This window comes from Dufourea novaeangliae, unplaced genomic scaffold (genome assembly GCF_001272555.1).
Source record: "Dufourea novaeangliae isolate 0120121106 unplaced genomic scaffold, ASM127255v1 scaffold48, whole genome shotgun sequence".
Taxonomy (NCBI): Eukaryota; Metazoa; Arthropoda; class Insecta; order Hymenoptera; family Halictidae; genus Dufourea; species Dufourea novaeangliae.
This window is the reverse complement of record NW_015373938.1, coordinates 1491914-1516924: the sequence shown is the minus strand read 5'-3', so window position 1 is coordinate 1516924 and position 25011 is coordinate 1491914. Positions and strand designations below refer to the sequence as shown.

Here is a 25011-nt window from a genome sequence, read left to right as displayed (position 1 = left end):
TGGGTAGCCGAAATCGCTGACACAAGGGGGGAGAAAGGCGTCCGAACGCCGAACCTCGATTTAAATCGATTGCATAACGAAACTGAACCAGAACGATTAAGTGTTTTTTTTTCTTTTTTTTGGAGGTGGACAGACAGAGAGGACCAGCATGTGTGTACACGCCCTTTTAGAATGTTCAGTGCCGCGAATTGACGGCCGAAGGAAAGTTCGAGATCGAAGATTTCAATGCCGGGCGTTGCTTGTCGTGCCTGGGGTGACAGTAAACGAGAATCCGAACGATTGGACGATTTATCAATGAATATATGTTAGAGTAAAAGCGTTAATTTAGTAAATGTATACATTTCCTAGTCAATGTATGGACTTCCTAATCTGATTAGTAAATGTATTCAGAAGGAACGGATTGGAATGAAACTTTGTGGTTTTAATAGAGTGATTCAAGAAAAGAGTAACGGTATGTTTCATTCGTGCCCAATCGCCCTTCAAGGGTGTGAAAACTAATCTCCAAATCAAGTAGGCACTCGCACTTTGTCGCGGATATCTCCTAAAGTACAAGAGAAAGAAAAAAATGTTTCAAAGAAAAGTTTCATGATATAACAAGCGCTGTAAACTTACATTGATAAATTTTTGAAAAAAGTTTTTTCTTAACAAAAATTTTAAAACACCTTTTTTCAAAATTTTGTTAACGTAAGTATATAGCGCTTATTATTTCATTAATCTTTGGTTGGAAACATTTTTTTCTATCTCTTGTACTTTAAGAGTTATACGGGAAAAAGTTGGAGTGTCTATTCGACTTTGAGGTTAGTTTTCACTCCCTTGAAGGGCGACTGGGTACAAATACAACACACCGTTATTCTTGGTTTGAATCACATTATAAATCCACAAAGTTTCACTCCCTTGTAAGACTCCAAGCTAATACAGAAACTAAAAAACTAACCTTTAACTTATTTAGTAAATGACTACAGCAGTGGTTCCCAAAAGTTTTTCAAGCTGCGACCCCCTTTTGGACGAAACTTTTGCTTGCGACCTCCAGAGTGTTGCAACTCACGTTAATTTTTTTTCTAAATACAAAGTAGATGTATAGTAATACGAATTTTTTTGTTTTATTTTGTAAAACGTCTCGCGACCCCTCGCAGCTATTCTTGCGACGCTCAGGGGGTCGCGACCTACACTTTGGGAGCCATTGGACTATAGACACTTACAACGAGAAAAAACAAATTTATTGACGTCTTATTCAACCAATCGTTTCCACGTGAACCACAATTTCATGCGAATAGTGGTGTCGTTTTTTTCAAAAGTTCTCAACATTCCAGGGGTATTACAGCACTTCCTTATGGAGATACTATGGGGGTCTCATTTTCAGGGACTTAAACCGGTATGATTTTGATACCGGTATTATGCCATCAAAGTTATACTGAACCGATATATTACCAAACACCGAAATAAATACCGGTATTTTTTCGGTTTCTATAAGGGTAGGGTTTATACATATAGGGTTATATAGAGCGAAGGTACAACCGAAAATATCGGTATAATACCGGTATTGTACGTTTTAGTAGAAATCCCTGTCTCATATTAGGCACATATTTCATATTCGATGCCGTTATTTTACTTATATCAAATTTTCAGCAATTTCGTAACTGCCGTGCAACACTTATTGCATAGTTTAGAAAAAATGTCCCAAAACTCATGAGTAGACAGCGGATGTTTATGCATTTATAGCCTCCCTTGATTTGCAAATGATAGAAAAATAAACATTCCGATAAAATTTAATATTGTTAATGCATTATTATTAACATAATAAAATCCCTAATATAGAAAAGACATTTCTATGCAATTTTTTTTTTGCTATATTAGTGTCAACGATTGTGTGGGTACATCTATTTTTATTTACTAATTAGGGTGTCTAAATAGTCTTGAAACGATGTGTGAAAGTTACTTTAATTTTTCAAAAACATTTTTTACATTTTAAATATCAATTTTACACATTCCAAATATTTATTTCATATTTTTGCAATATTTACTTTAAATTTTCAAAATATTTCTTTAATATTAATATCTGCAACACCATATTTGATGTACATACATCACCCGCTAAATGTAGAAATGCTGAATTTTCCATGAAAATCGAAAAAAATAAAATCCACTGAATTTCCCATTTTTGACAAGACGTTCGAATTCTGCAACCTCAAAAACACGGAAATACCGATTTTCATGGAAATCCAACGATGTCACGAATTTTGGCCATCTTTCCGGGAAAATAGACCATTGCACGCGTTATTGTCCAAACAGTGCGTAAATTCAGTCGAACGCGCGCGTGAAATGCAGCGGTAACAGAGAACCTTTTTAGATTAAAAAGTAAAGTACACCGCCCAATTTAAACGAAATGACGCGTCGACTCGCTCGTTGTCTAATTTTAAATCGATAAAGATACCCGCCTCGTCGCCGTACCAGGTTTCGGCCAAGGCAATCCATCCCGTCGTGTACACTTACGCTCGAATTCTTTCGCTCCACCGAAAAATGGACCGGTTTCCAACGCTGTTGCGGCGGCGGCGGACGAATGGCCCCGACGTAATACGGGGCGCGCGATTACGATGGGGCCCGGGCGGATCGTGACATTGGGCGCGGCGGTGTTTGGCGGCCGTTCATTCGGTGAAAGTTACTCGGTGTGTACGAGCAGGTATGTAACCAAATACCGCGAAACTGAACACATTTGGACCGTCAATCGGGGCACTTCCACACAGACATACAGCTGTTGCCTCTGGACGACCGTTTGCGCGTGCACCTGCACGTTAATTGTCATGGGGAGGGGGAAAAGTTGTCGATCGGTAAAAAAATGACATTTTGGGTACTGGTGAAAGAAAAACTACACAAGTTGAAGACAGATGGGGTGGATCTAGAGCAGTCATTCGCGAATTTAATTGAACGCGTGCGAGTCATTCCACGCGATAACGGACACTTTTTGGAGCACCATTTCGGATTTTGTTCTAATTTGGATATGGTGTAGTCTTTAGCGATATATAAACGTGTCTCGAAGAATTTTTGAAAACTGAAAATTGTTGATTTTCTGACAAACTGATCAAAATGAGCTTTGCGGGAACTTACAGTGGAGACATAAGAGTACCAAATAAAAATTATTTCAGTAAAAAAAGATATTTTTTAATCATTTATTTTGCAATTGTTTTTAATAAATGCCCTGTTTTTATACCGGCGAATTATTTAAATATTTGAAAAAAATGAGGATATAGCCCTATTTGTCCTCGTTATGGACATATCTTCGAAAATATGGACACTTTAAAATTGGCCGTTTAAAAATTATTTGAATAATAGGTCTCCCCTACTTCCCAGCTCGTTTCTCATTGGGATCATTTTTGACAAAGGGATTACCCAATTTACGGCCCAGTTCAAGACCTTCATTCAAGATCTGTCATCAAAAAATTATTTTTTCGAATTTGATCGATCGTGTTATATGAAAACATATCGTGTAAAAAGAGATTGAATCTTCTTTTTAATCCAAATCGTGTTAAATTGAAATCGTGTACAAAAAGTTCGTGTCAAAACAGAATTGGGTGTACTGAATTTTCAATTGTTGAAACTATGAATGAATGATTATAAAAATTCACGGAATTCCTTTCCGTCTGGTCGATGGAATTGAAAACAATACACACGAAAACCGGTTGCTCAACAGAATTTTCTCGGCGGACAAACACATCGTCCTTCGGCGATTGTTTTTCGATGGACCGATTAATACAGTAATATTTTTATCGCACTTCACGTGTGTGTCTCTCTTCGCGAATCATTTAAATCGCATAAACATGCTCTCCGTTCCACTCGTGTTGCATTGTGCAGCAACAAGGCTACCAATCGATGTTGAATTCGTTTTTTTGTTATTTTTTGTTGTTGTTGGAATTTCCTGTTTTTGATGCTTCTTTGCCTTTGCGTTCGCCTAAGCGGGATCTTTTAGCATTTTTATTACATACTGGTCTGACGAAATTATGCTTCATGACGCCAAGTAGCATCGTGTGGTGACTGACTGCTCCAGAAAAATTACGGAATTTCGGCACTGCGTGTATAGAAACCCGTTACGGAGGGACGTTGCGTAACGTTGTGCAAGGATCCTGATCCGGGCCGACAATATTTGATCATTTTAATTGGCCTGCACGGTACATACATAAAGGGCCGTTCCTGGAGGGGGTGCAACAGGTGCCCCCTGCACCTGGTCGGCCAAACTCAGAGACGGCCGCAGATCGTTTATTATACGTAAAATTTTGGCTAGTGAAAATAATAATTTGAACTTCTCTTATGATTACGAAAATTGTACACAAATAAAAATCAATAAAATTACTTTTATATGTAGTCTTTGTAACACTACTCGTATACAAGAATTAACTATCTTTATGGATAGCCCAAAATAGCATATGATATTTAGCCAGATTTATTGGATTAAATTCGTGTTAGTAATTAATGGTCGTTATTGATCAACTAAAACATTATTATTACTAGACTGCGGATGTTTATGCAAACTTACAATTTTGGATAGTAATATAGAAAAACCCCAATTACACAGAAATTTCTTTTCCATACTATGGATTTTAATATGTTAATAATAATGCACAGATAATATTACATTTTACTAGAATCTTTAATTACCTATGTTTTGCAAGTCAAGGGACTCTATAACTGCATAAACATCCGCAATCTAATTATTACAAATATTATACGTTAGTTTTGTACTTCTATGAGGAATATAATATTCATTTTAAATGAAATCATTCAGTTTCATTGTATGAAAATAAAAATTAAAAATATTTCTTTTGAATGATAAATGTTTAAAGCTACGTATATATATACATAGATATAAAAGTAAAAACTGCGTATCAAATTCTTAATTAAATAATATTAAATTAATAAAGGTGGCGATATTGTTTTTGCACCCAGGCGACCAACAGCCCAGGGACGACCCTGCATATGTTCGTGATCATATGTATCCGTTTCTTTTTTTTTTCTTTCAAGCAAAAAATACGTAAGAATGTTAATGAAGGTATAATTGGTTTAATTCTTCACGAGGTACCACATTTCTTTTTTTTTTTTCATATTTGTCGATGAAAAACATGTGGGCGAAAAATGGCGTTGTACATTATGTATATACATTATGTATACAGGGTGTCTCAACTAATTTGATCACCTCGAATAATGACTTACGGGTACACTTGATGAAAATTTTGAGGCGTGGAACTTATATGACATCAAGAGGCACATGTTATAAGGTACGTGCCTTTTTTGTGGAAAGGAGGCATTTCTGAGATTTCAAGGTCACCTTGATATTTTTTAACGGAACGATCTATTTTTTGTACCATAGATCGATGGAGTATCAAACTCTGAGTAAAAATGTGTTGACCTTCATACGTCCTAAATCTAATAGTTAACAAGATATTTACAAAATAATTTTTAATACGTAGTTATACTATCTGGAAGCTATAGGACCTGGAACTGATACCCCTCAATTTCAATACAGCAATTTTAATATGTTATTATTTTGTAAATAATTGTTAAATTAATGATTGAAGTTATTTGTTTTGTTTACAAATATTTAAGGAATTATGTAAATGTAGCAAAAACAACAGATCAGAGTATCTTACATAAGATTCAATTAAAAGTCGTTGCTACGTAACATTATTACCATCGAAATGCACGGCCTTCATTTATTACCATTTTTACGTAATTATTGCGTAAGTTTTCATTTATATCATATAATAACTCTTTATATTGATTAAATATATATTAAGCAAGCAATTATCGTACTAAATTGTCTTTTAATTTAAACAGCTATGAATACTATGAACGTAAAATTCTCAGTTGTATACAATTTTGAATGTATATACAATAATTTTTAGAGACGTTAACTAGAATTTAATTGTAACTAGAGACTTCGATATTGAAAATAGGATTATGACTTTTTAAAATATCACGTCTATATATATCGATGTCTTGTTTCATATATTTTTACTCAAACATATTTTCATTTTCAATCTATTTTCACACAAATTATCTATAAATTGATAATCATATTTGTGATGGGTTGCGAGTAAAGAAAATAAAATAAACAAGTCAATAAAGCCTCTGGTGGTTGCAGAGTTGGGGAAAATGTAATCTAATTACAAAATCTAAATCACAATTACATTCAAGTTGTACTTGCAATTGTCATGCAGTTATATTGCAATTATATTGTAATTGTAATTTAGATTTTGTAATTAGATTACATTGTAATTGTAATTTAGATTTTGTAATTAAAGTACATGTTATCCAACTCTGGGTGGTTTGCAGGTGGGAAACAGCTGCAGTAGTAACAGTCGTTGATACGTCAGACAACTCAGGCAACTCTTGAGCTAATGTAGCTACTTCCTACCAGACCTGGGCACTTCTGAAATTATATTATTTGGAATATTACTTCAAATAGCATATTATTTTATTTCATAATTATTTCCATTCCTGTAATCACGTCTGAAATAATATTATTTGAAATATTATTTCAAATAACATATTTTATTTTCTAATCATTTGAAATAATTCTTAGAAATAATTATGAAATTGTTCGTCGAAATACTATTAGGTGACTAGGTCTAAGTAGGTCTTAGTAAAAAACTAAGAGTATATTATATGCAGATACTTATAATTAAAATGTATCATATAAGCTTCAATTGGTTGTTTTTTTTCTGCAAAAATATTTCTTCACATTCTCAAGCGCTAGTTCCCTTAATTGCATCCGACCCTTCAATTGATGTTGCAGGATTATTATTGAAGTAGAATGTAAAAATTAAACAGCTTAATTCTAATACAATTTTACTTAATACTTTAACGTAATCAGGATCGTATTGTATTTTTTGTACTTAGTTGCGTTGCGTATTGCTTTTGGCCCAAGTACTTATTTTTCATAACACAACATTTTACCAACTGACAAATGTTTTTTTTTACATATTTCACTAATTTCTGGTCGGTGGGGGGGGGGTGGGCCCACCCTGGCCCCTACCTAGTTACGCCAATGGGATGACAGTAATTCGTTAGGTGGCAGTAATAATTTCTATATTTTTTATGTTGTTTACTATTACCAGAATAAGTTTCAGCCGTAATCAAATGACGAAAGGGTATTGTAATTTTTTTACGACTTTAACACTCTAATGTCGCCAAACGCAGCGTGTCCAAACTGTCAGACTACGATTTTCTCATTTCTGATTAAGTTAACTAAACCCTCATAAATTTTCAGCTGTAATCAAATGACGTAAGAAAAAAGTTCACTGGCTCCTGGACTATAAATGGGTCTTTTACTCTAGTTATTTCTTATTTTCATTTCAAATATAAGTTGCCCAGATCTGCTACGCAGTGATATGGGGTCATGACACGCGCATATGCGCGCGCAGCACGCGGCTTACGCAAACATGGCGGATCGGTGGCGTCTCGTCGCGTCGTCGTAACGACGAATCTTACGTAATGTTTTCAATGAATTCGACGTATCGAAGACCAACGGATGGGAACGTGACGATCGATCGACCATTCTGTGACATTGATCGACGTTATTTCGCGACGCTTTTACTTATTACGCCTACGCACGGCCGCAACGCAATCCATTGTCCGTCTGGCCAGACGGGGGGTCCCCACGGGGGAGAGATTATGGGGACACTGGCCCCGCCGTGAACCTTCTGTCTGCTGCGTAATCGCTGAAAGGCCGCGCGAATCCTCTTGAATAATAAATCTTCGTCTTCTTTCTTCACGGTCCGCGGTTGGTGAAGCCATGACAGAACGAGAATTACACTGGTCAACACGATTTTTGTCCCGAAAAACGTTTATACTGATTTTTATAGATTTTCTTGTGCTGAATACGAATCCGTAAACAGTTTTTTTGCCATCACCCTCCGTTTTCGAGAAATTTGATTTAAAAAGAAATTTTTTGTAACTTTGAACATTTCTTGTGTTCAAACATTAATAGTTATTCAGTTTACAGAATAATTGGACGCAACAATCAACTGAATAACTATTAATGTTTGAACACAGGAAATGTTCAAAGTTGAAAATTTGCATTTTCTTTAAAAATAAAATTTCTCGAAAACTGAGGGTGGTGGCAATAAACTGTTTACGGATTCGTATTCAGCACAGAAGAATCTATAACAATCAGCAACTGGATGTTCGATGACAAACAAAAAGTTAAATTTTGTTGACCAGTGTTATTAGTGGAACCTCTCCTATAGGTACAGATGAATCAATTGAGGGACACGAATGGACAAATTTTTTTAAAATAAGAGGGACACCCGGGGGAGGTTTTCCCCTGATGGTGGACATTAGAAAATAAAATATTATTTTTTTATTTATCCGAGAAAAACACACAAGGTTGTTCTTAGATAAATAAACATTGGATTTTATTCTGCATTAATTACATGTTAACAACAATAGGGACCAACGTTAAAGCAACAAAATGACAAACATTATCGTAATTATTCGAATTGAATTAACACGCAACTTTGGTACATGATTTTATAGGAACGTTAAGTGGCATCTAACGCAAGACAGTTTCTAAATGTAGTTCACAACAATCACAAAATGTGTAATATATTATATATTATATATTATATATTTAATATGATTATCAGAACATTTGGAAATGTGCCGTTCAGAGATCAAGTGACCAATTCAAGTGTTTGATTTTTTCGACTTTTAGTATTACTTAAAATAAATTTCATTGATGATTCTTGTGGACTTAATTTGACTAATGAAAAGCTCAAGTATCGACACAAGCTTCGCGAGCCCATTCTGTGAGCATTGAATCCAATCTTCGTCCATTGATTTCAAAGCAAACTGCACAGATAGTTTCTTTATTTGTATTTTTTCAGGGTCAATGCTCTGGTTTCCTTTATTTTCTTGGGTCTACTTTCGTTTTTTCAAACTTATTTCCTAAGATTTTTTTCTGTTCACTAACTCTTTCGCGTTTCAATTATCGAACGTACAACTAATGCCCGATACCAGTGTCCTATTTTTAAAAAATGGTACTGAAACGTATCATAACTTGTGTTATTTGCAATTCTAATATTTGTTCCCTACTTTTCTAAACATTCCAGCTTTATACGAAAGTCTTTTTATGGTCACTGGTCGCGTTATGCATAATAAGTTTGTGGTTCGTACAGTACGAAGACCGTTGAATCGGGTCGTAAATCTACAGGAAGACCTCCTCCGTTCTTAGCAATTCACTATAAGTAAATGCTATTACAAAATGGTTGCAATCGATTACCTAATCCCTCTTTGTCGTAGATTTCAAAACTGGCCCAGAACTACAGAATAATTTTCAATAAATTAACTCCTGTCTCGTTCCTTTTTCAATTTCATTGCATTTCATTCCAACATGCTCCGACCCCCACTAACGTAGTCAATTGTTTTCCTCTCTTATGAAACTATAATATTACGCAAAAGAAATTACAGGACCCGATTGGAACCAAAATGGCGACGACCATACCATATCTTACTGTTTTCTTTAAATTGACAAATTAGTTTCACAGCAATATTCCGAGTGAATATATATCTCCTTACTTTGTTTCAATTTCGTGTCGATTCGATTCCCTTATTTTCAATTGATTTTATTATTACTAATTAATTCGATTCAATTCCTCGATGTACAGAGGTTAAAATCCTCCACCGAAGTCATACCTACTACAATTAATGTTACTCACGGAACTCTTTCACATTCAACTCCAAACAAGTCTCATCTATTACCAGAATACAGTAAATCTTCGATGAGTTTTCGAAGGCTTCTCAGCATTGACAAGGAGAGGTCCCCAGGTGTAACATTGACTTTTGAATCAGATTCAACACATTGATAGAACTCGAAATTCCGAAGCCAATGATATTTGTTTCAACTACATATGACCATTGATTTATAAAATATTTAACACTAGAACCACCAAACCCGTCAAAACGACGAATTTTAGACTTTTAATTTTACAATTGCTGAAACTCTAGAGATACTTTCATCGGAATCTACGTTAACCTCTAATTTCTTATGCACTTTATTTTATACTATACTAAGCTATATTGCATTATACAGGGTCTCAATATCTCGGAAATGAAGCTTTAGGTTACATAACGGTAATGGATTGTCCCATCTTTCTGAGACACCCTGTATATTACAAATTTTAATATATTGCACAATTTACCTTAGCATACATTCAATGCTGGTAGTTCTAGTGTGAATGTTCAGTGCCGAGGATCCTTCGAACACTCATCAAGGATTTACTGTAATTTCAACAAGATTCCCCAGTTATCGACCGAGACAATACTACCCCAGTAACTAAATCCAACACATCCACTTCCAGGAATAAAAAAAACAAAAAAACAAACCATTACCCAAACGATTCTTCGTAAAACATAGATTTTATTAAACATCAGTAACATCGATTAGTTGAGTAGGGCGAGGGGGGGGGGCGAAAGCGTGTAACAAATTAAAAACTACTTCACAAAATGGCGGCGGCAGCGGCGGGTGTGTAGCCAAGGGGGGCAGCGTACGCTAACGGGGACGAGTAGGTGGAGTAATAAGCAACTGGGTAGCTGTTGAAAGCCCTAGCATCGGGTACACCGATCAATCGTTGAGCTTTCACAGGGATCTGGACCGGAGCGGCGACAGCTCTGATTGGTGCTTCCTGGGCCTGTTGAAGCCTCTGCGGCTGTTCTTGGTTCTCCTTCATCTCCAGCCTCTGTTCAGTCCTCTGTGGCTGCTGACGTTGCTGCTGTTGGAACTGCAGCCTGGACTGTTGTTGGAGCTGCTGAAGCTGGCGGAGTTGTTGCTGTTGTTGTTCCAGTTGCTGCCTCTCGAGCTCTTTCAGCTGTTGGAGTTGCTGCTCTTGTTGCTGCCTGAGCTGCTCCTCCCTGCTGGGAGCGGCACGGAGCGGTCCAGACCTTGCTTCGACCACTTCGACGTCGGAGTCGGGTCCGTTGGCGGGTATCGACGGGGCTGGGCCAGCCGCGGCGGGTAGAATCGGTGCTGCGCCGACAGATGGCGCGATGGCCGGCGCGTAGGGCACTAACGGTGCAGCTAAAGCCGCCACAGCTGTGACCGGCTCACGGCTGACCACTGCGTTGAATCCGTTTATCGGGTCGGCGGTGTACTGGACGATTCGGCGGGTACCGTCCGCCTCGATCAAGCTGTAACTACCCTGCACGATGTCCCCGCTACGGGTTTCGTATTGGGCCTTCGAGTCACCGGTCACGGCGTCCTGTACGTCGTAAGCGAAACTGTACTGCGGCACAGTGTCCAGGTCCTCGAGCTTTGCCGGTACAGCCGCCACCAGGGGAGCCGCGACTGGTACCACCGCCGCCTTCGCGACGACCGCCAAGCTTAGGAGTACGATGAGCTGGAATTAGGAATGTTGTGGAATGTCGATTAGATGCAAGGCTTGCGTTGGAAGTACTGGAAGTACTGGCTGGAATTGGAGATGTAGGGAAGTGGTTAGGAATGAGGGTACTGTTGGAAGTACTAGATAATGGAGGGTGCTCAAGAAGGATATTGTTGTAAGTGCTACTGAGAGTACTGTTGGAAGCTTTCGGTGGAATTTGGATTATAATAAAATGGTTAATAATGAGGCTGCTATTGGAACTACAAGATTATAGAGGGTGCTTGCAAAGGGTATTACTGTTAGAACTATTACTGAGACTTGGGAGTACTGGAAGTACTGGCTGGTATTGAAGATGTAACAGTGAAATGACTAGAAATGGGGATACTATTAGAAGTACAGGATTATAGAGGGTGCTTGCGAAGGGTATTACTGTTAGAATTACTACTGGGACTACTGTTGGAAACACTGGAAGTGTTGGCTGGAATTTGGAATGTCGTATAATGTTGGTTAGAAATGAGGTTCCTGTTGAAATTACTGGCTGGAGTTAGAGATGTGGGGAAGTGATTAGCAATGAGACTACTGTTGGAAGTATTGGATTATAGATGGTGATAGAAAAGGGTATTATTGGTCAGAACTACTACTGGGACTACTGTTGGATACACTGGAAGTGCTGTCTAGAATTTAGAATGTTGTATAATGTCGTTCAGAAATGAGGCTACTTTTTTTTTTAAATTTTGAAAACAATGGTTTTTCTTAAAACAAAAATTTTAAAAAGACAGATTTCAAAATTTTGTTACAACAAGTTTATAGCGCTTATTATACCATTAAACTTCTATTGAAAACATGTTTCTCTATTTCTTGTATTTCAAGAGTTATACACGAAAATGTAGGAATGCCTTTGAGGTTAGTTTTCGCATCCTCAAAAGTCAATGGGGCAGGGACGAAACATACCATTATTCTTCTCTTAAATTACTCTAATAAATCCACAAAGTTTCATTCCAATCCGCGAGTGCAGCGTTCGCGGTGTTCCCCTCTGACTAATCCTAATAGCAATTGTTGCAGGTACAATATCTGGTCTCCAAAGCCAGAGCGTATTAAGTCACACATTTTAAACTTTAGAGGGTAGCAAATCAAATGTGCAAAAACCTTGTAACGTTGGAACCGTTTGGTAAGAACTCAACCAGAAACAATCATTACCTTTAAACGATTAAATGGACTTAAGACAAGTCTCGATACGTAGATATGGTAATCACTGTGTTAAGTCCCTTATCTGTCGAATCGAACACTGGTTAACCGGAAACAATATATAGACTTAATATCATTTTTACACTATTACATTAAAAACCAGACGACTTAGAACGAAATAATTTTTACCATGAAAAAGAGTGAAAAATTTGTAACGAGGACCATGTAAAATATCACTGTTGAAAAAAAGTGGACTTAATGCACTCCGACTCTGGGGTCCAGATATAGATCCTCAATCACGGACAGTCTCGAGCCAATTCAACGTTTTCCACACAACCGTTCCACCGTTTATACTTTGATTTTCACTGAACGGGTCAGATCGGACCCAGGCGATGCTGTATGAAGGTGAACACAGGTGGAATTGGACGCAGCACGGCTTACCTTTCCAGCCATGTTGATTTTGCGAGAGAGGATCGCCAGAGGACTGATGCCCCAGGGTAAGATTCCTCGTACTTTTATACGGTTGATGGCGTTTTCGGTGTCATCCGACAACAATAACCTATGGCCACTCCGTTGCACCCAAACCCCCTTGGCACCCGCGTTTGCGCCTCGCCTCCCACCCCCGATTCTTCCCTCCCGCCCCCTTCCTTTGTTCTGACCGCCGTCGTAGCGGTTCCTCTTTCGTGTTGCCATCACGATGACCTCCTCATAAAAACGGTTGCGATGGTACACGCGACACGGCGAGCCTATGAGTAGCTACGGTACATATGTTTCTTCATATCGCCGTGGAGACACGCGATCTGTATGCCAATACACGTCGATGATAGAAGTCAGCCTCGAGGCCGTTCGCGACGAAACCGCGCGCGACCTCCTGGGGGCCCGAAACCCTCCCCTGTTTGCCGAAACACCGCGTGGCGGCGTTGTTGCGCGATCGTTATCGATTAACATTTTCTGGTGCGATACCTTGACGACTGACCATCGTCAGACCTGGACACTTCTGGGATAATATTATTTGAAATATTATTTGAAATAACACGTTATTTTGTTTTCGAATCGTTTGAAATAATTCGTCGAAATATTGTTATCGATTAACATTTTCCGGTCGATACCTTGACAACTGACCACCCTCAGATCTGGACACTTCTGGAATGATATTATGTGAAATATTGTTTCAATGTATTGTTCAAAATATTGTTGAAAGGGTCAGTTTGTTTAAAATTGATCCACCTTGCGTTTCGATAGCGTGAAAATAGAGGTTGGGAAAGGAAACTATAGGACACGATGCGTATGTACATAGAATTCATTCCCTTTCGTAATTTCGGCGAATAACCTCGGTCGGCTTGCGTTCGACGTATCGGCATACAAATTATGCCGACCACTCACCATGTTCGAACTCCATTTGAATTTCGGAGGTCGCTGAATACACTTCGATGACGGCGAACGGACGCAAACCGCGATAATGACGAAATTACATACCGATTTTCATTGCCAATAAACAGAAAATCGTATGAGCTTCAGTCTGAATAATTATTTTATTGTGAACTTAATTATTCATTTTTTTTATCACAGTTGTTAATTTTGTAATCACAGAATTTTCAATAATATTGTCGTAAGGCAATTAACCCTTTCAGATCTGAATTTTCTTTTAAGAGTATAAACATATTTGATTATATATTTTAATTCAGTAGATTGTTTAGATGATAATATTTTGTTTAAAGAAAAGTTTGTTATTCAATTCCTAATTCATTAAATCTACTGAATGCGACCTGGACACTTCTGAAATGATATTGTTTCAAATATTATTTCAAATAACATGTTATTTTATTTCACAATTACTTCCATGTCTGCGATCACGTCTGAAATACACATTATTTGAAATATTATTTCAAACAGAGTTGGACAAAATGTAATCTAATTACAAAATCTAAATTACATTGTAATTACAAAGTACAGCTTTCAGAATGCATCAAAAAATTTATGATTTTAGAATTATTGTTCCAGTGCGAAATTCGGAGAAAGGAAACGAAACTCATTAGCATTCTTGGCTTACATAAATTTGAGAACTAAATTATATTTAGGATTAAAATCGTTCCACTGGTGTGAAAGATGGAAGAGGGGATTACTCTTCAAAAAAATGTCAATAAACCAAACTCAGATCTAGTCACCTGATATAATATCGAAGAACAATTTCACAATTATTTCGAAAAATTATATCAAATGATTAGAAAATAAAATAACATGTTATTTGACATCAGAGTTGGACAAAATGTAATCTAATTACAAAATCTAAATTACATTGGAATTAATAGTTAAATTTAGTATAGTAAATTTAGTATATTTTGGTTTATTGACATTTTTTTGAAGAGTAATCCCCTCTTCCATCTTTCACACCAGTGGAACGATTTTAATCCTAAATATAATTTAGTTCTTAAATTTATGTAAGCCAAAAATGCTAATGAGTTTCGTTTCCTTTCTCCGAATTTCGCACTGGAACAATAATTCTAAAATCATAAATTTTTTGATGCATTCTGAAAGCTTTCGGTATAATAATAAAATAGTGCAAAATATAATTGTTTAAATAAGTAGTAATGCAAATCTTGTAGATATTAGTGGATTAGTATATTTTGTTTATTATAATTATTACTTAGACAGCTTGTGCAGGCTGCCCAGCAAGCGTGCAAGTAGTATTATCATGTATATGTCAGACGCGTCGTGGAATTAACGTTACAGTATTACAACTTACAACACATATTCCATAAGTAGTGCAATTGAACAATAAATAGCATGACATATTTCAATTTATTCAGAAAATGATTAGAATAACGTGTTTTCAGATTTAAAGTAGCATAAGGAAATAATAACAAATTAATAATAGTGTAAAACATAAAAAAAATAATATTATAAATTTATCATAGTATAAGAAATAACATCAAATCATATAATTAATTTAAGCATAATGTATTTATACATTAATATTTAACTTTTTATTGCTTTTCGTATTTACTGTGAATTATGATACATCACATAGCAACTCCGATATGTTATTATGATAAATATATTAAGAACAACTTTGGTAGATTTGTCCAAATTTTTAATACAAAGAAGAAGGATTAAATATTATTTTTCTATACAACCGAGTAAATGAAATTGTTCCAGAAACTTAATTGTATGAAAATTATATTTATAAGTTAATATGTACTGTAATTAATACACACATAAAAAATTATGTTTGTTAAACTTTGTTTTGACCAGCACACTGTATATTATAGTAATTCTCGATTGAAATCTGAAAACCTATTTTTTAAGGTGAAAATTTAAGAAATTCCTTTACTTTCGATTTAGGCAACTATTTACGTGAATGGACAACTAATTTCTAATTCATCTCACTTCTGTTGTGAAAGGCTTACAGCGTTGGCCAGTATTTGTAGTCGATCCATCCTGCTTATTATACGTGACGTACGTGCAACAGATTGCATTAATTGCAATGGATTGTCTCCTATTAGAATGGAGTTTGAGCGATTCTATTGTCTTTTTATTTTATGATGTATTGTGGTCCATCCGCTAATTCAATATTCCGATATTTCGATATTTCAATAATTCGATATTTCGATACTTCGATACTTTGGTATATCAATAATTTGATACTACGATACTGCGATAATTCGATACTTCGTTATTTCGATATTTTGACATTTCTATACTTCGAAAATACGATATTTCGATAATTCGATAATTCAATATTTTAATATTTCGATATTTATACAATTTCATTACGTACATTAACGTATTCTTAAGACAAAATTGTTAAATCAAAACGAAAATTTGAGGTTCAAGGTGGTGTTAGGTCAATTATTATCAGGAAAAATGTTTTTTCTTTATTAAGTGTGCTCGAGACATGTGTTAGGACAGTTCACTTAAAAACCGTAGATGTTTTAATTACATTGAATTGTATTTTTATTAAAATTAAACGTATTATATTTATATTTGCTAACTTTATTTTCATTTTTTATGAAAGTATATTATATTTTTCATTATATTACCTTAAGGAGGTAGTAAAATAAGGTGATAAAAAACAACGAATGCATGGTAAAAAAGGTTTTAATTACGATATGTACAATACGATATGACTAGGTTCTACAAAAACAGCAGTAATAAAGAAAAGTATACGCAGTTTCGTTCTATGATGCACACCATTGAATTTGTCAAATATACCAGTAGTTAATCCAATATAATTTATCTTGTAATATTAATTTTTGTTGTTTTCAATAATCTGTCCATGTCCGTCGTTGTCGTCATTTGTAAGAAAAATGCGGGAAAGTATTTTGATTTTAACATAGTAATAGTGGATTACTACTTAATTGGTACATCTAACATTAACCGACACAATAACCACGATAATTCTAACAATTGTAGAAAGCAATGACATATCTTTTACAGCAATATACAGCATCATTAAAACGAATTAACAACGCCAATGTCCCACCGAAGCAGTTGCAATTGTATTTCACTGTCCATTAGTAACCAGTCAATAATATTACAAATATAAATTAAGAATCAACGTTAAAGCGAGCGATTGTCAGTAACGTCCAGTCAAATTTAATCAGTCGTTTAACACTTTCAGGTTCAAGGAGTCTCTACCTTACAAAACTTATCGTTATCGCCTACTATCTCCAAATTCTAATTCGAATAAACAACAAATACATCAATTTTGTCACAAAATTTCAAAGATACCGGTCTGTATTTTTTATAATCCTCCGAGCGTTTCAACAAGTGTTCCCTAGAGATCGTTGATCCCAAAAGGGTTAAGGTCACTCTGCAGGTGGGCGTAACCAGAACTGGATCGGGTGTCGAAACAATTTCACACTCAAACGTGAAAACTCTGACCCATTGTCTCCTATAACGTCGCGCGCATGAAAGTCCGTAAAAATAACTGGCGTTTAACGTGGCGTTAATTGATGATCGTGTCGACCAGTGTGAAACGTTTTATTAAGGAACGAACGTCAAGGGAGCGACCTTGACGGCTGGTTTGATGACAGCCACCGGTTCCCTGTGGACCACAGCGTTGAACCCGTTCACAGGGTCAGCCGTGTACTCGACGATCCTCCTCGTGCCGTCAGCTTCGATGAAGCTATAGCTGCCGCTAACAACGTCGCCGTTTCGGCTCTCGTGCTGGCTTTTCGAGTCCCCTGTTAACGTGTCTTGCACGTCATAAGCGTACGTGTACTGGGGGTGGGGGTCGTAATTCAGTCCAGGATCCACTGCAGCCAGTTTAGCTACTGGTGGTAACCCATGTAAAGGGACGACACCGCCACTGCAGACTGTGATTACAGCAATCGCCATCATGATGATCACTTTCTGGAATGTTAAATAATTTTTGTTAGAAGAATCGGGGGAAAATAATATAAGAATGTTAAATAATTTTCGTTAGAAGAATCGGGGGAAAATAATATAAGAAACAGGAGATTTTGTCTATTCTAGTGGTTCAGCTGTTGTCAACGTGGAACTTGGGAACAAGGATTAAGCTGCGTCTACACTATATAGCAAAAGAAAACAGTTGTTATGCTGTATAGTGTAGACGCAGCTTAAGGCGGTCTTCTCAGCGAGTCTAACAAAGTAACCAAAATTCTCAGTTTCTATTGAACAACACAAGATAAAGAACACAGATAGCACATGACGCCTTGAAGATGCCCATTTTACGGCTATTTTAGGTCTAAGGCGTTGTAAACTGTCTTGAAGGCGTCATTGGGCGTCATGTGGTATTTGGGAAAAGATTGTCAGTTCCTATTGAATATCCAAGTACTAGACACCTTTTCCACTCTCAGTTCCGGTTTACTTCATTTGACTTCTCCAATTATGAACGTATTCTATTGTTGTGTTTTAAAATTTCGTTTGTGTTAGTAAAAATGGAACCGATTTTTTTTGCAAAAGTGAATTGAAGTTGTGGAATAACCTATTTCCGCACGAGGCTTGGTTTCAGAAAGAATTTAACACACGTAACAATGTATTATATTATTTTAATTTTGTGCTAACTTAGGGTTGTCAAGCAAAATTCAACAAATATTGTTTTAACTTTAGGGTATCCGATTATTATCCGCCACTTTGTTTAAATTTCAATTCTAACAACATCACGATATCAAATTATCTACTATATTTGGGGACCTTGCGCTACCGAATTATCATCTACAATGGTATTTTGACTTTGCACGAAATATCATCCGCCATATTGTTTCTATTACGGAATTGTTAACCGTCATATATTGTTTCGCTGTGTCGCTACGAACTTATTATCCGTTTGGTATCAGAAAAAAATGTCTTGAAACTTTTCAAAACTGAAAAACTTTACATTACGATATAAAATAAATTTATATGGTACTTAATTAAATTTTTTTAAACGAACAACGCATTAAAATATCTTTATCGTCGAGCGTTTTTTCTCACCTGGACAGCCATGCTGATTACGTTTCGCAGTGGATCTTATCGTCGAAAGTCGAGAAATGAAACTGACTGTTCGATTTCGAGTGACAAACGTATTTATAGGAACCATAGGCTGATCATTCGTTGTACGTGAACCGATGCTCGTCACAGCCCCCGATGCATCGCAAACAGTTTTTCGAAGCCGCGTACGTGACCCGCTTCCGTTCGCTGCGCGGTGGCAAAAGTTTCGCTCTCGTTCGAAGAATTTTCTAACGAACGTCGGCTCATTCACGGGAACAAATAGAGAAATGATTGTCGGGTAATGATTTCCATAATTACGATTCTATAACGTCATTAATTTTAGTCATTTTTGCACGTGGCTCGTGGTGGGTTAGACTTCTGACAAAATTGTCACAATGTAACGATAAACAATTGGGAATGATCGTCGTTTCGTTATCAGGTATATTTTACAGAAAGAAATCTGTAGTCTTTACAGAAAATAAGCTTAAAAACGCAAATTCAGCTTCGTTCCTGTAATGCTCAAACCAGTTTCTATGAAAGATCCGCAGAGTTTAAAGTCCCTTCGTTAACCCAACGAAAACTGTAGAGACGAAGATCAATCACTACACTTAATTTTTAATATAAATTACTCAAAATTATTCTGTTTAATGTTTTACTATAATTATTAAGTATCAACCCCGGACGAAAAAAAAACTAACTATACATCAGCTACCAAGACATTGATAAAACGTAACTATACGATTTTTTGTATAACCTGTGTAATAATTACAAATTTTAATGTCAAAAAAATGAAAAATATCACCGATTTTTTAATCCAAGGTATCTTTATGGTTTTCAAATTTCAAAATTACTGTACTCTAACTACTCCTGGCAATGCACTACTTGTATAATAATTATAAGATTTTTGCACACAAATTGCAAATTTAATACCAAAAGAATGAAGAATTTCGATATTTCTCAGAAAAATATCATTAACCTTTTAATCCACCGCGTTTCCATCGCTCTCCTTAAATCCATTATTGCGATACCCTATAATTGTTTCTACTAGTATTTACCCACCGACACCTGTCTCACTTTCGTCAGAAATGTATCAAGTTTTGTCAAAGAAACTAGTTTGCTGTATAATAAACTCGTAAAAGATGCAAAGCACGCATAATATAGAATTCCCCCAAAATGAAATTTAAAAAGTAGGAAGAGTGAATCTCTTCATTGGAAGGGCGGACACTCATGTAATCTCATTTGTGATTGTTCCTCAGGGAAAAAAGGAGCGAGCGTTACGAAATGTAAACTATCAAGAAAAACAAGATAAAATCGGTCAATATTTCTTCTAGCTTACCACTGTTGTGCTTTCACTGTTGTGTAATTCGGCGCGGTTTAGTTCCAGCCGTAAGTGTAACGTTTCCGTCATGCGAGCACGCATCGTGGCGAATACTAATCGAGAATCCTTGGGACCGATCGTTCCGGAATGCTTACATTTCGCTTTCAAATTTGGAATTCCATGTCTGATTTTTAGTTTCTTCCTCTGATTGCCAATTTTATTAGGCTTTTGCGTATGAAATTGCAATTTTTACTGGTTGTCATAACTAGGTTATACTTGCATGTACGAAAACACGTAAAACATTTTATATCTAAAATAATTAACTTCCCCCCAACCTCCTTGCATTTTGAACAGTAATTCTTTTCGTTCAAAATCTTTTTCATCTGAAAATAATATACCACCTTTTTCTTATTGAGTGACAATGATTTTAGAAAACCATTTTTAGGCAGAACAATTACTGTATAGAACGTAAAGTAGACTGAATTTTTTAAACAATAAAATCTAATACTGATTAAAATAATAAATAACGAAATTTAGAAATCATGTATGCTATATGTAAATATACTACGATTTCTAAATTTTATTTTGAAAGTGATAATCTATTATAATTTACACTCACCTTAATATCCACAATTCACAGTCTAAATAATAACAAATTTGCGATTAGAAATAATGAAGAATATGATTAAGAAAATGTTTGAGCATACATATTTTATTAATAACAAATTTCAAACAGCTCCATTTCACTTTTATTCAGTCCATACAATAAGGATACACAATATACAAAGATATGCGTAAAAATTTGTTCCTTTATATTCTAGAATGGTACTTATTTTTCAATAAAGTTCTAACTTCACAATTTACGACCAGAGTTTTAAAAAAATGCTATCTTCATAAAAATAATATAAGTAACTTAAAAATTATTCAAATATAGGAAGTTATGTTTACAGTGTGCTTATGTAATAAGCTTATTTACGTTCATATATCACATTCCTTTGTATTATTTGTTAGTTAATAAAATGAATTTTCACTGGAAACTGGAAACAACTCATAAGTGATAATTTTACTATTTACAACTTATTTTAATTTATGTAGATCTACATATTGCTTTTAACAGCTAACAAAGTCAAAAAACATATGGTTTCACGAATGTCGTTTTTATATGTATATCACAAATACTGGATAATGTAATACTGTTACGGCCATGTAATCTTCTGTCTTTTTTTTGATGGAGAGTCCTAAAATGTATAATCGTTTTTCAATTAATTACAATTAAATCACAATATACATATATATCAATTCGCTCGAATTTTTTCGTTAATTGATATTATTTATACAGTGTGTAAAAAAAGTATGCGCACTATTCTAAAATAAATTTATAGGATTTTAGATTATACAGTATTACAAGTATTGGAATATATAAATAATAAATCCTACCAATGCGTATTTTTTCCCTTCAATAATTTTATTATAAATGAATTGAGTGTGCAAATACTTCTCATATTCAACCTATATAAATTTTGTAAATAACAAATATACATACATCATGTGTCCCATCATTAACACGTTTATCAACACCATTGTAATTTTTAAAACTATATAAACTGCATGAATGTATTTTCTTGGGTGTGTGTTGAAGGTCATTCACAGGAGTCTTCGGTCTTGGACAAGAGGTTTGATATATTTTTGTTCCATTTACATTTCTTTGTGTATTATTTTTACCATTCCTATAATAAATTTTTACTTCATAGTTCTATTTATACTCTGTCTTATGAAAAAGAAACTTTCAGGAAAAAAGTAAATTTAAAGTGAAATTTTTATGAACGTGAAAAGAATATACATATGTTGCTTAATAAACTTACAAATTCTTCATGATATTTAGAGACTTTAAAGGCAGATTTGATAAAACATGATGGTATGCACAATGTATCTTACTAATGCTTCTGATGCACATAATATTTTATCAATGATTTGTTTACCCAATATTGAATCAATGAAAAAATGTTTTCCATATATTAAAACTTTTTAATAAACAAAACATCTTAAATTTAATAGCACATAATATCCCAATCTTTCTAAATGACAACAAATATGTTTACTTACAAGGAAAGTATATCTTTTTTACAATTATCTGCTGAATCTTTTTTCTCTTCTTCATTAGTCTTCTTTGTATCTAAATCTTGAGAGTTTTCACTTCCTCTTCTAGGTAATGGCATTGCTACTCGTTTATATAATTCTATTAATTGAGGTCTGGATAAATGTTTGTAATTAGTGAAGTCGATGCAACTCTGAATAAATTAAGAAAATATGTGTTTAATTACAATATACATCAATCAATATTAACTAAATGGAAAAATATATAATAAATATAATTTGTTTTCAAGAGCATTCGCCTGATAAATCTGTAATAATGAATCAGTTGTTGATTATACAAAGCAAAATTTCAGATTAAAAGAAACATAGTAAAGTACTAAAAAATTTCAGAATTATTGTCTATAAAATCAATGGCCAGATAATTAGCATTCTACAGTGTTCCATGATTCGTAACAAGACATACAATATTTAACTTTATGTTTAACGAAGCTTTCTATACTTCATCAAACAAATTCACAGTGAATAAACGACAGTTTAATTCATAGAAAATAAATTTACAAACAGTTCCCACAAAAACATAACCTTATTCACTTACATTTTCTAAAATTTCCCGAAGTTCAGGATCTGACAGTACTTCGGGATGAGTTAAATGAAACATGTCTAGCGTCGACATTTTTTTAACGTTTAACTTTTCACCGTTAAAATATTATGAATACTATACAATAGCCGTTAGCGTGTATTATCTCATGAAGTATTATCTTCGCAACATCGTTTATACCAATCTATATACATAAATAGACGCAATTTATGTAGTTGCAAATGTCCATTGTGTACATGACAGTATAAAAATTACATATCTTAACAGTGAAATGTACGGTATAACCACAGTAATGCCGAAACATTTGTTGTATATGCTTATACGTATATAAGAAAGTTAGCAAATGTAAACAGTAATACACGTTTCTACTGGTGGGAGAAGTGTGGCTTACTTCATGTTTCCTGTTTTCAAAAAATGGTAATGCAGTTTTAATAACTTTCGAATGTTTAAAGTTTTTAATATAATTTAAAATTTCTTACTGTTAATCTGTAGTTAAACATTATCAATAACATTTATAATCAATAACCAAACTTGTATGCACCAACTTATTTCAATTGCTCCTTGTTAATAAGTTGTTATTAAGTTATCTGATCATTGAATATTATAAAACAGATCAGGAGCAATTTTTTGGTACCATAATCACCGACTAGGTATAGAATAGACCTATCATCCAATGCTTTTTTCTGTCCCACGTTCATCCAATGCTTTTTTCTGTCCCACGTTCATAGGGCTACGTAGCCCTGTTACCATTTTAGTGTCAATATCCGACGTTACCGATAAAGCATGAATTCTGAGTATTATTAGCACAAATGAAGTGTTATATATTCCATTCATATTACGTGTATCTATATGATTTCACGAGAATAAAAATATCCGATGCTTCAGTTTAAGGTTAAGGGATAAATATGACAGTCATGAAACATAATGGACATTTTTATTAATGTTACTTTTTACATGTTCTTGTTTTATTCGTTTTTATATCTTGCCTTACATTTGTATATTTGTAACAGATAAATTCAGAATAGATGTAGTTTCATAAATAGTTTATCAAATCTACATGTGGGAGAATATATACACCGCTTTCATTAACATCTACATATTTATAATTTATATGGGAGTGTGAATAGTTTTACTGCCTATTGTAAGAATTTTAATACGCACGAACAATTACTTTCTGGCAATTGGTAAATTTTTACATATGAATTTACTTACACGTTATTTACTTACAAAAATTTTATTTATTGCGAGTAATTAAATAATGAACGTATGTTAATATTCAGCTACGTGTCTCTCAAATTAAGTGAAATACAGAAGTTTTATTTTCTTGAAAATTAGTGTCAAAGAATGCAGCAACTGGTCAGATTAGTTTCGTAAATAAATCGAAACCCTGTATCGGCACATTGTTTTTTATGCTATCAAATATCACACGGAATCTTTTAGGAAGTAGTAAAATCTTTTACACAAATTCAATGAAATACTTTCAGGTACCCAGTTTAGGGCTATGAAATTAGAATGTTCAAGAAGAGGTAAAAAAGTTTCATATTTGCAATTATTTTGTGAAATGAATAATAAATAAGGGTCTTAGGGATTTATACTGGAGAGCTAAATCTTTAAAAGGAACATGTCGCTTAAACAAATTAGTTAAATATGATATTTATTTGGGGAATATGAACATCATAAATAAACGAGAGCAGTAGAACGAGTTGCGGTATCGGTGCTCTCCGTCGGTGTCGACGCGTACCGAACGAGGCCGAAGATGGTCGGAGCGGGCGAAAGGGAGAGAGCGAGCCGCGGTATCGGTGCTCTCCGTCGGTCCAACGCACTAGTGACGTTGCGTCACACAGTTTATTGACCTAGCCGTGTACGCCGTGTACCATAGCCGTACTGGCTGTACCATCCGGTGTTTGGGTCGTTCAAGGAAGGTCGTTCAAGCCAGCAAAAACAATTCAACAGGAACAAACCTGCGTACGCCCAATACATAACGGCGTTAGCTTCCTCACTTTCTCGTGAGCCGT

General features: G+C 35.0%; 1 protein-coding gene across 1 annotated transcript; it reads right to left on the bottom strand.

Moving 5' to 3' along the window:
• Nucleotides 1-10487: 10487 nt before the first annotated feature.
• LOC107185507 (AF4/FMR2 family member 4-like) lies at nt 10488-17891 on the bottom strand. The gene is given in 4 exon segments (XM_015573200.1): nt 10488-11384; nt 12993-13022; nt 13024-13063; nt 17551-17891. Coding segments are annotated over 4 exon segments (1308 nt in total).
• Nucleotides 17892-25011: the final 7120 nt, after the last annotated feature.